We start from the raw sequence: 13,157 nt of genomic DNA, 5'->3' as shown, positions 1-13,157 counted from the left end.
GGTGTCGGAGGAAAATAATATATATAGTCACTATATACAAATCCCCAACACTATCCCACAGGAGTTTAGCCAAAAATTTAAAATATGCCTTTCTGAAAATGGAGCACATTCAAAGAGGCAACAGAGAAGCCCAGGGAAGCCACACAAAAAAAACAGTGCAATGGTGCTAAAGAATACAGAGTATGGGGTGAGCAGTTAGAGTGGAACATAACAGAGAACAAAGAGGAGCAAAAAGAAAGCACAGATTCAGAATAGCAGAGCAGGTGGACATTGCGCACCAACTGAGAGAACTCACTGATAATAGAAAAGAGGCAGAAGTGCACTACAGCTCCAAAGACTGCCAGGGAGGGGATACACTAGTATATCATCATCTAATATTAAAGGCAGGGAGGGAAGGTGTGTTCAAAGTAGGCAATGTACAGTAAGGCAGAGTTTGAGTTGCAGCAGATGGATTGAAACTAGGGAGCAATCAAAAATACAAATAAAAAAAGTGGTTTTATTAGCAAATGGTCAAAGATGTAAGTAGTTAGTGGATGATGATGATGACAAACGCCAAAACTAGCGAACAGCTGGTAATGAGAGGTTTGTGAATAGTTTGCATGCCCTTGATATGGAGGGTGAACAAATCATGTTTTATCAGACCATCATAATCATGAAATATATATTATAATATTAAATACACATAGTAACAGCAATTAACATCAATCTAGTTACTTATTACAGAAAACAAAAAGTGAACAAAGAGGCATAGGTTTTTAACTATCAAATAAGTAAATTATAAAAGCTCAAAATACAAAAAAATGTTAAGTATAATTCCTGGACAGCGAGAAATAATACAATAATTTGATGTAGATATGAGCGCATGAATATGGAGATATTCAAAATTATACAACAGTCTGTAAAATTGCATATGTATATTAAAAACAAATGTTTTTTTTTAGATCAATAACTTGTTTAAAAAAAAAAAAAAACACTGCAAAATCTGCACCTTCAAGCTGTATTTACTCCAAACACAGCAAGCAATACATTCTTTTTCACCCATATTTGGAGTTAATGGCAATTCACTGAAAAGGAGGTGTGGCATCTACTAAATTTAGAAAACATAATTCAATTTCCTTAAAAGCACATTCCTCACTTTTAATATGCGAGTGCAAAATACCCCTGTTCACATTTCACCAGGAGGAACACCAGGACTATTATTTCCTGGCAACATTTTGTGGACTTTCTGATGGTCCAATATTTTGAGGCGATTACTGCATCTTATAATATATTTAACTGGAAAGATAAATCTTGGGTCATTTCTATAAACTGAAGGTTGCCTAGTATATATCAAAGAGAGCAAAAGTAGCCTGCAATAAAACTGCTGATTGAGAAAATAGAATTTAACTTAAATATAAAACGTTCTCTTAAGTCCATTGGGGACATTAGGTATCTTGGGGTATAGTGCAGGATCAAGGAAAGCAGGCATGTTCTAGTTGTCTGTAGTTCCTTCCCCTCTATACTCGGCTGCTGTAAGGCACTCAGTTTGTTTAACCAAGCCCCACAGAAAAGGAGAAAAAGAGAGAAAAACGAACAGAAAGGAGGAAAACAAACTCCTGAACAAAAACAAACCATAAACATGTCACACAAAAGGAGAACCCAATCTGAAACTACCAGAATGACGCAAACACCCTGTGCCTCTTCACCTCCTTCAATACCCCCGAAAACATTGCTTTAGGAGAGAACCGGTAAACCAGGTGAAACCGCCAGCAAATTTGGATTTCTCCAAGGTCCAAAGACCCTGAAAGCGGATGTGAAGAGCTAAAGCAGCTGTGACAGGACGCACCGCCTAGTGTGACTGGATCACCGATAAATAACTTCTGGTACAAATTTATTTAAAGGAAATAGCGCATGGCGCTTATTTATATAATTGCACATGCACTTATTTTTGATATTTTGGTAAGGAAAATCTCTCATTTCTGAGACCAGGGGGAGAAAATTATTTTTTTCATTTTTAACCTTTCTAGAGGAAATGCCTTATTTCTCATGTATATATCTGATCATCATCATCATTTATTTATATAGCGCAACTGATTCCGCAGCGCTGTACAGAGAACTCACTCACATCAGTCCCTGCCCCATTGGAGCTTACAGTCTAAATTCCCTAACACACACACACTAGGGCAGGGTTTCCCAAACCCAGTCCTCAGGGCTCCCCAACAGTGCAGGTTTTCTGGATCACATTGTTACAATGTGTCAGTTAGTAATGCACACCTGTGCTCCAGCAAGGAGATATGGAAAAACTGCAGTTAGGGAGCCCTGAGGACTGGGTTTGGGAAACCCTGGACTAGGGTCAATTTTGATAGCAGCCAATTAACCTACTATGTTTTTTGGAGTGTGGGAGGAAACCGGAGCACCCGGAGGAAACCCACGCTAACACAGGGAGAACATACAAACTCCACAGAGATAAGGCCATGGTCAGGAATTGAGCTCATGACCCCAGTGCTGTGAGGCAGAAGTGCTAACCACGTGCTGCCCAAGTGGTTAGCAATAATCCTTTGTTTTGAAAACCTTTCGTCTATCTTGGTGTAAGGGAATGTCTTGTTTGGGGTTTACAACTTTTCCTGGGGAATTATTTTCTTTGGAAGAAATGTGTATTCTGCAACTGTTGGAAGAAAGGACTCATACTAATCTCATGCCAATTAGACCCTTTGATGTGTGAGGGTCATAGGAAGATGTAATTAGACTTGCTTTCCACTGTAAGATGCAGGACATCACAGCAAGGTATTAAGATATCACAGATAAACGTAAATATTGTTAGGTTTGCAATGCATGTAAATCCATCTTTGTGTAAACACATTGCATCCTGATTCTAAAAATAGCCTGTGTCCAAATCAGTATAAAAAGCACTGTCTTGGACACTAAAATGTTCTTATGATTTCATATGACCTGATCACTAGTACCTTTAAGCACTGTAAGAGCAAATACACATCACCTGCTTCAAAGAACTGCTTGAAAATATCTTCAATGCTGAAAATCCTGTGACCTACAGAATAGACCCAAAATCTAATCTGTTCCGGGCTGTTTCAAAGGTTTGGACCCAGCTTTTCCAATGCCACCAGTCTGCCTGCTACCCATGCAGCTCTGGTCAGTGTGATAAGCCAGGGGGGGATCCATCCACAACAACCCTGAACCATAGTAAAAAGTCAAGAGTACCAGCCTTGGTACCCCAACAGTGACAGCTACCCAGAAGAAACCCGGTACTGGATGCTGGTATAGGAGTCTAGTGGTGGCAGCATTGCAAGACCCTCCTACTGCGACAAGAGGGCGCACTTGGGATAACAAAAGGGAACGGTGGCAAAGTAAGCCCAGCCGGTTCCCAGCAGCAACAGACAGGGTGGCATAGGTGGTCCATATTGTCACGGATTTCTGGTGGCAAGTGACGGGATAACCACAAGTGGCTTTTCGTGCACCAGTCAGGAGAGCAGAGCTATTCAGGAGAGGAATAACTGCAGTTAGGAGAACGCACAGAATGTCGAAGTACAGTAAAAAATGTCCAAGGCAGACCTTGTGATACTGTGCCAAACAAAGAAGCTAGAAATTCCTTACATAGCGACAAGGAGCGAAATGAAAAAGGCATTAAGATCTTGGGATGTTAAGTACGGGTCAGCAGATGAGGAAGCCGACAGTGACCTGGAGATGTTAACCTCACACCTAGAGGTACCTGCAGTATCATCCCAGAACACAGCAACAGTCCCCACCCACAGAGTGAACCAGTGATGCAAGTTCAACAGCGTGATGAGGGTAACTTTTCTGTACTAATGCAGCATCTGGGGTCCCTGGGAGACAAAACAACTGAGTTGGAGTGGTTGATTATCATCCAGTTGTGGGGCAATCAGTGGGTACCACCTCCAGCAGTAGCCCCTGAACAGTCATCTGCTGCGCCCAGATTGGGATCTCTTCACTTTTCCAAATTTGATGACACTGTTGGAGATATTGATGGACATTTGCAGGTGTTTGAAATGTCTTGTAGCCTCCATGACTTGCCCAAACAGGAGTGGGCAAAGTATCTGGTTACCACGTTACAAGGTCGTGCAGTGGAAGCTTATCGCGGAGCCCCAGAGGACTGTGCGGACTACGACGTGATAAAACGCGCCCTCCTTAAGCGCCATGTTATTACGCTGGAGACCTACCGGCAAAAGTTTTGTGACTTGGATGAAAGCACCCATATCAACCATGAGAAATTTGTCAACCAGTGGCGGCAGTTGGCAATAAGATGGATTAATGGATCTCACATCAATTCCTGGGAAGAATTAGTGGACTTAATTTGAAGAGAGCAGTTTCACCGCCGCTGCGCACTGGAGGTGAAAGAGTGGGTACTGGACCGTAGCCCAGAAACCCTGGAAAAAGTGACCCTGTTGGCAGATCAGTTTGTGGCAGTGAGGCCACAGTGGCAGAAGTGCCAGGTTAACAGCCAACCTCAAAGGACTGTACAAACAGGGGGACACCCCTCTACTACTCTCCACCAAAAGCAAGTACCTAACCCTCCAGGTACCACTCGCCAGCGACCGCCCCTGAAAAAACATGTAGAGAAACCTGCAGCCGGTCCAAGTGGGACCCCTGCAGGGTGAAGGACTGAGAGACTCAGGGGCCTCAATTACTGCTGTGAGTCCCCATTTTATTGATCCTGCTGCAGTATTGCAGGATCGCACTGCCAAAGTTACCGTGGCAAATGGACTGGAGAAAGAAGTGCCTGTCGTAAGGGCATATCTGGACTGAGAAGAAGGCCAGGAGTAGCGAGATATTGCCATTATGTCTCCAACCTGATGTGATTCTGGGCAACCTTGTTGGGGGTGGAATTGTGACCACATTTATCAACTCTATTACCCGGAGCCAAGCTGCTAAGCTACAGACTTCAGGATCTACACCTGCACCACTGAACCCAGAGGAAAAGACCACAGCTGCTATGTCTTCAGGAAACAGCCAGCCCATTGCCTCTGGAAAGACTATGTGCCCTAGCAACGCAACGCAACCTGATATTGTGGGGGTGCCCAGTGATGCTCCTGTCCCTAGCAGTATGCCAACTCTGGCGGCGAGAATAGCTGACCACAGTGACCTCCTTTGACTGACCACACTTTGACTGAACCTAGTCACCCCAACATAGACACCCCCCCCCCTGCAGCATATCCTGACTTAGACGATAGTGGGGGCCGCAGGGAAGAGTTCAGGGCAGCGCAGCTCTGATTCCTCACTGGAAGGCATGAGGTGCCAGGCTGGCAGCAGCCTTCCAGCGATGGAGGTGGGGAGTGTGACCTGGCGTAAAGGGTTGTTGTACCATGTAGCTAGATGGGGATATGGGGATAGACCAGTCCGGGAACAAGTTCAACTGGTAGTACCACAGGGCTTCCGCTGGCAACTAATGTCAGTTGTCCATGATGCTAACTGATCAAGTCACACAGATTACTCATGAACTGGTCTCTGGGCAAAGTTCAGCAACTTCGTACTGCCCCCTACCATCCCCAGACTAACGGACTGTGCGAGAGGTTCAATGACACTATGAAGCACATGCTACAGGCATTTGTAACTTGAGAGGGGGGGACGGACTGACTGGGAACGCTACCTGCGATATCCTGTTGGCTTATCGGGAGGTGTCGCAGGAGTCTACCGGTCTCTCTCCCTTTGAACTACTATATGGCAGCAAAGTCCGTGGACCTCTTGACCTGTTCCGGGAGTCTTCGGAAGGGGAGCTACCCACCCAGGATGTCTCTGCGGTGGAGTATGTGTTGAAGGTCAGAGATCAGAGATCATTTAGAAAATCTCATGGGGCTCGCGAAGGTTAACCTAGCGGAAGCGCAGGCAAGACAGAAAACATGGTTTGAGAAGGGCACATACCAGAGTGTTTGAGTAGGGCAGAAGGTCCTTTTTCTGATGCCCATGCGCCAGAACAAGCTCCAGGCTGCCTGGGCCGGACCGTACACGGTTTTAAAACGCTTGACTGACATTACTTACGTGCTGTTATTTGATAGCGACAAAGGGTGGCAGTGGACCTATCACATAAATATGTTGAAGGTATACCACGAGCGTGTGGAGTCGGTAGCAGCAGTTTGCTGCTTACCGACTGAGGAACCAGGAAGGAACCCACTACCTGACCTGTTCGCGGATGCCAGAGGAAGGTGGTGTAGAGGAAGTAGGCTGGGATGAGCAGTGCTGTGGCACTTTGCGACTCAGTTCAGTAGGAAGCCCAATCGAACTTCCTTGGTGATTCACCATGTGGACTCTGGTGAGCATAGGCCAGTTAGGCAACCCGCTTATCGGTTCTCACCAGAGCCCAGGGAAAGTATATACAAGCAGGTACAGGAAATGCTTGAGCTAGGGGTGATCCAACCATCGCATAGTCCATGGGCATCCTCAGTTGTATTGGTTCCCAAGAAGGACAAAATAATGCGGTTTTGCGTAGACTACCGCTAGTTGAACGAGGTGATCATGTTAGACGAGTTAGCTAAAGCAATGTATTTCCACTTTTGACTTAAGCAAGGGGTATTGGCAGATACTGCCGACCCCCGAGGCTCAGGAACGGTCGACATGCATCACCCCATTTGGGATATTTGAATTTAAGTCCATACCATTTGGGATAAAGAATGCACCAGCCACCTTCCAGTGTGTGCTTGATTACCTGCTGGAAGGGTGTAAAGGCTTTGCTCAGACGTACTTGGATGAAATTGCCATTTTTAGTAAATCTTGGTAGTATCATCTGAAACATGCAAGGCAAGTGTTGGAGAAAATTCAGTGGGCAGATCTGACCATCAGAGCAGACAAGTGTCAAATGGAGATATCACAGATGCAGTACCTCGGTCATCGTGTGGGGGAGGTAGGATTAAGCCAGAACAAGCTAATGTAGAGGCAATCCGAGACTGGCCCCGGCCTACAACCCAAAGACAAAGTACTGGCCTTCTTGGGGACCTCAGGCTACTACAGACGTTTCGTCTCAAACTTTAGCACTGTGGCGAAGCCCCTGACAGATCTCACCAAGAAGAAACTCCCCAAAGTAGTTGACTGGACACCCGCTTGTGAGCTGGCATTTCAGTCGTTAAAGGTAGCCCTAGTTCGTGCTCCAGTACTGTTGGCGCCCAATTATGACAAGGACTTTATTGTGCAAACGGACGCATCACAGTATGGACTGGGAGCAGTGCTTAGCCAGGTGGGGCCAGATGGGCAGGAGCACCCTGTGTCCTAATTTGAGCAGAAAACTGCTAAACCGGGAGGTGGGGTATGCCACAATTGAGAAGGAATGTTTGGCCATTGTGTGGGCAGTGAAAAAACTTCAACCTTATTTGTATGGACCACATTTTACTGTGGTGACTGATCATTATCCTTTAAAGTGGCTACAACACACCTCGGAGGGAAAAATGGCCGTTTGTTGCGCTGGAGCCTTGCACTTCAAATTTATGACTTTGACATAATTCACAAGCAAGAAAAGGCTCACAGAAATACGGATGGACTGTCTCGGCAGGAAGAGCCGGATCCTCCGGGTCACCTCTGGTAACCCTAGGAGACTGCGGACCAGGAGCCAAATCGTTGGGACATGGCAGGCTGGATGCCGCATGGACAAGGCGGGGGAGGGATGAACTGGATCACTGATTAATAACTTCTAGTATAATTTTTTTTAAAGGAAATTGCGCAGGGCACTTATTTTTGATATTGTGTATATTTTGGTAAGGGAAATATTTAATTTCTGAGAACAGGGGGAAAAAAATTGTTTTTTCTTTTTTAATCTTTCTAGAGAGAAATGCCTTATTTCTGATGCATATATCTGAAACAATAATCCTTTGTTTTGAAAACCTTTTGTATATCTTTGTGTAAGGAAATGTCTTGTTTGGGGTTTACAACTTTTCCTGGGTAATTATTTTCTTTGGAAGAAATATGTTTTCTGCAACAGTTGGAAGAAAGGACTCATGCTAATTAGATTTGTGAGGGTCATAGGAAGATGTAATTAGACTTGCTGTGATATCCTGCATCTTACCGTGGACAGTAAGTGTGACTGGATAACTCATTAATAACTTATGGTATTAATTTATTGAAGGGAAATAGCGCAGGGCGCAAATTTATATAATTGCATATGCACTTATTTTTTGTATTGTATATATTCTGAGATAGGAAATCGTTATTTCTGAGAACAGGGTAGAAAAGTTGGCTTTTCCTGTTTTCACCTTACTAAAGGATATGCCTTATTTCTGATACAATAGGCCTTTGTGGATGGAGGTCTTGTGTGTCTTGGGATATATTTAAGTATGAAAGTGTCATTGTTTAGGATTTGTAAGGTTGCTAGTGGAAACCTCCAATTAGGCATTTGTGCAAGGGAGTCTGCTAGCAGGAAGGGCTAACGAAGTTTTGTGATGAAGTGTCATGCCTGCAATGGCCAAAGGCCCAGTAGGGGTTTGTTAGTGTGTGGCCTTTTGCCAGAGTGAATTTCATAGATAAGTGCAAATTTTGTTAGCTTTGCAATGCATGTAAATCCATGTTTGTGTAAATAGAGTATACCCTGATGCTAAAAATACCATGTGTCTGAAATGTATAAATGCACCGACTTGTACACTAAAATGTGTTCTTCTGATATCCACTGACCTGATCACTGGGACCTTTAACCAGTGAGTTCAAATAAACATCTTGCTTCAAAGACCTGCTTGGAAACATCTTCAATATTGCTGAATTCCTGTGATCTACAGATTAGACTCTAAATCTAATCTGTTCTCCGGCTGTCTCTGAGGTTTGGACCCAAGCATTTCTAGTACCATCGCTCTGCCTGCTACCCAGTAGCCCTGTTCAATGTGATAGGCCAGGGGGGATCCATTCACAGCAACCCGGATCCTTAGTAATAGGTCTGGAGTTACCAGCCTGGGAACACCAGCAATAAGGTACGCTAGCAGCATCAGTGACCAAGAAGGAATGTGGTTCTGAGTGCCATAGAAGGAGCTTAGTGGTGGCAGCATTGTAAGCCCCTCCTACTGCAGTAAGAGGGCGCATTTGGGATAATGAAAGAGAACGGTGGAAAAGTAAGCCTAGCCGGTTCCCAGCAACAACAGACAGGGTGGCATAGGCGTTCCATTATGTCACAGTAAGGTTTTAAGGTATCACAGAGAAGCGTAAATATTGTTTGCTTTGCAATGCATGTAAGTCAATCTTTGTGTAAACACATTGCATCCCGATTCTAAAAATAGCCTGTGTCCAAATCAGTATAAAAAGCAGTCTTGTACACTAAAATGTTCTTTTGATTTCATATGACCTGATCACTAGTACCTTTAACTAGTGCAAGAGCAAATAAATATCACTTGCTTCAAAGACCTGCTTGAAAATATCTTCCATGCTGAAAATCCTGTGACCTACAGCTTAGACCCAAAATCTAATCCGTTCCATGCAGTTTCTGAGGTTTGGACCCAGCTTTTCCGGTACCACCGCTCTGCCTGCTATCCTGCAGCTCTGGTCAGTGTGATAGGCGAAGGGGAATACATCCACAGCAACCCTAATCCATAGTAAGGAGGTCAGTAGAACCAGTCCAGGTACACCAGCAAGGGGGTACCCCAGCAGTGAGTTACCCAGAAGACACCTGGTACTGGATGCTGGCTAAAGATTTCAGATTCAGGATTGACTTAAATGAGCAGTTGGGTTTTTGAACCAAAAACAGGTTGGAGTAAAACCCCAAAACTATTTGCTGGTCTGGGACTGATAGAACCATCTCCGAAGAAATCAGGGTGGAAATGGCCTCTCAGAGAGCATGGTGGTTCGAGGGAAGCTCTGGGGGAAAAAAAAAAAAAGAAGACGTCTGGGCAAAATCAAGCATGTACTTCTGATCCAAGATTCCTCTCACATAGGCATCTCTTTTAACGTGTCACGGCTGAGATTGTGGTCGACTCGGAGTAGTGGAAAGAGTAACTGGAGCCACTTAATCACTTGGCTGTTGCTAGGGTTTGATTAAGATGTGGTACTGCCAGAGTAGACTGGCTCCTACCACAGCGGATCCTGGGTGGGCGGAATGCCTGTCTGCAGACTTGGCTGCTGGACGTCTAGCAGCTCATTCTTATCTCCCTATTTGTATATCTCCCCTAGGGGCAGAAGATAGCCCTCTGGTATGCAGACTCCTCGTTCTCACAGAGAACCAGAAACAAGGTCCTTGTTCTCACAGAGAAACGAAACGAGGGAAACCTGGAGCCTTTGGTCTTGGGAGCAATAACTGGAACAAAAGCACTTTTACATCCTGTAGCTTGACTAATGATGTTATCAAGCTAAGGCTCGAACAAGACACTTACCGAAAAAAGAAGGGACTCCAGAGTTCGCTTGGACTCCACATCAACCTCACAGGCCTTTAGCTTGAGGATGAGCAAAAACTGCTGAGGCTGAAATACTAGCCCCAATAAGTGCCACATACAGAGCTGCCTCTCCCAAGTACTCTGTAGCTCTCTGGATGTGCTCAAACAATGGAAGCAATTCAGATTCCTTCTTGCCAGTTAACAAGCTCTCTGAATGCTGTTCGGACCACCATTCCATAGCTTTATTCATTCACACACAAGCTACATTTCGCCTCTAGAAGGTTCCTGCCAGGATGTAAGGATGCTCTCTATTTTACATTCCGCTCCATTCTTAAACGTGGCTGCATTTGGAATGGTAGCTGTCTTAGACAACCATGCGACAGGGACATCAACTTTGGAAGGTGTTTACTATTTAACCTCAGATGGAAAAGCATAACAGTTCTGCAGCCAACAGGACACCTGGAACTTCCGATCCAGCCTTGTCCATCCACCCGGGAGGAAGAATTAAAAGAAACCATTCTTTTTGCCTTTCTTTTATACAGAGAACTCTCTGCAGCTATAATAAGAAGTTTAAAGTGCCCTGTGGTATTGTGCAGGATCCATGCCTAGATACTACACTATATCTCATGGTATCCGATATAGCACAATGACGTGTTTTTCATTTTTATTTCTGGCATGAATTAACCTTTAACTATAGATTAGTTAATTTGTCAACATTGTACTGCTACAATAAAGGCAATGTCTGTATATTTTCTATGTATTTTTAAAACACAATAAAATACTAAAAAACATTACCTCTGTTGTGGTGGCTATTATGTTGGCAACCAAAATGCATTAAACTTGAAACATTTTGTTCGAGGAATAAGGACTTAGGCTGGCCCTAGATTTGTTGATTCTACTGACCTGTCTTACTGCCAGATCAGCTAGCACACATACTGCCAATGCTGTAAGCAACAGCAAAAGCAACAAACAGCAATGACTGCACTTATGATCTGAACTTACCATCAGCTGTTGTTCAGCATCTGTTTTTTGGGCTACTAACACTGCAACTTTCAGGCATTTGATGTGTCCAATTGGCCACCAAAAGCTGAAGATATGAGCACCCTGTTTGAAGATGCTTTTTCTATCCTTATAAAAACTGCCCTCAACCCCAGGGACAAGGGGTACTTAGAAATTAAACTACATAGCAATAATAGTAGGCTTTTAATCACATATGGAAAATCAAGGTGTTTCAAGTAAAGTAGCTGTGTAGATGGCATGCACCATCACAGAATTTACATAAAGATTTTCTGTAGAAAGTTTTATACTTCAATTGGCTCTCATCAGCAGGCATCTCTCTACCCTCTCTCATGTCCGAATCTCCTTTGTCAACAGCATATGAATTTGTTGTTTTTATGTATGATTTGTTACACTCACGGTCTATTTCTGTGGAGTTTTGTGGTGCATTACAAACAGCCAGTATTGATGAATTTTTTTATAGCTCAAGGGAGTGGTTTTAAGTATTGTGTACATTATATTCTGAGCGTATTTTTCAACTCTCCGATGTCATGGGTATATAGAATTAGAAGAAAAATATCTGACCTTTGTTTTTCTTCATAGCTGTATCACCACTACTGCCTCCTGAGCTGTTCTGTGATCCATATTCCAATGAACCAGACCTGGAAACAAATTTAGCTGAAATTAAACAAGAGAATCAAAACAAAAAAAAGTTTATGTTATGATACCAGCCAGACTTGGTTAGGATTGGGCACCAATTACATTTTACAAAATATGGCAAAAAAACATAAGAAGCTAAATCCTAATACCAACAATATAAACAGTTCCAAAAATGATCACATTTATTGAAATACTATTAAAATAACTTTCTACACAAATTTTGTGTAATCAAACGAAACTGCACTTCTGAACCCTATTCAGCCACATATAGGAGGTCCTAAGATTTTGTTCAAATCTGACTCGAGTGTTGTAGAGCACACCCTTTGTGGAGTCTGAACCAGAAGAAATGCATTTTCTGGAGTGACAAATCACATTTCACCATCTGGCAGTCTGATCTTGGTATGGCGCATGCCAGAAAAGACTTCCTGCTGGAATGCGCACTGCCAACTGTAAAGTTTGGTGGAGGGGGAATAATGGTCTGAGGTCATTTCTCATTGTATGGCCTGGGCCCCTTAGTTGTAGTGAAGCGGAATCTTAATGCTACAGCATACAATGACATAATAGAGAATTGAGTGTTTCCAACATTGTGGCAACAGTTTATGGAAGGCCCTTTCATTATTTACCAAATTATCCTGGGCCACGGAAAACACACACTGTAGGCAGCACGGTGGCTAAGTGGTTAACACTTCTGCCTTACAGCACCTGAGGTCATGAGTTCAATTCCTGACCATTGCCTTATCTGTGTGGAGTTTGTATGTTCTCCCCGTGTTTGCGTGGGTTTCCCCCGGGTGCTCCAATTTCCTCCCACACTCCAAAAACATACTGGTAGGTTAATTGGCTGCTATCAAATTGACCCTAATCTGTCTGTCTGTGTGTGTGTGTATGTTAGGGAATTTAGACTAAGTTCCAATGGGGCAGGGACTGATGTGAATGAGTTCTCTGTACAGCACTGCGGAATCAGTGGCGCTATATAAATCAACTCAGTTCCTGCAGCTGAAAATGAGAACCTGTGAGTTCTCAATAAATGGAAACTGACAGGATGGACCACCTATGCCACACTGTCTCCTGTTGCTGGGAACTGGTTGGGCTTACAGTGCCACCGTCCCCATTCTTTATCACAAACGCGCCCTCTTGCCACAGTAGGAGGGGCATACATGTGCTGCCACCACTGGACTCCTTACCAGTGTCCAGAACCTGGTTTCTTAGGGGTGAGTGACACTG

The 13,157-nt window shown here is 43.9% G+C and overlaps 1 protein-coding gene across 3 annotated transcripts in view; it reads right to left on the bottom strand.

Annotated features, from left to right (window-relative positions):
- Positions 1-13,157, bottom strand: part of HAUS8 (HAUS augmin like complex subunit 8) — a 73,218-nt gene that overhangs the window by 52,068 nt on the left and 7,993 nt on the right. For 2 of the 3 annotated variants that reach the window (XM_075207086.1, XM_075207077.1), the window contains exon 2: positions 11,862-11,938. In XM_075207086.1, coding sequence (XP_075063187.1) covers positions 11,862-11,938 — 77 coding nt within the window. Of the gene's footprint in view, positions 1-11,861; positions 11,955-13,157 lie in introns of all 3 variants that reach the window. The other variant, XM_075207095.1, reaches the window with a different exon arrangement.

This window comes from Mixophyes fleayi, chromosome 1, assembly GCF_038048845.1.
Source record: "Mixophyes fleayi isolate aMixFle1 chromosome 1, aMixFle1.hap1, whole genome shotgun sequence".
NCBI lineage: Eukaryota > Metazoa > Chordata > Amphibia > Anura > Limnodynastidae > Mixophyes > Mixophyes fleayi.
This window is presented reverse-complemented; position numbering and strand designations above follow the sequence as displayed.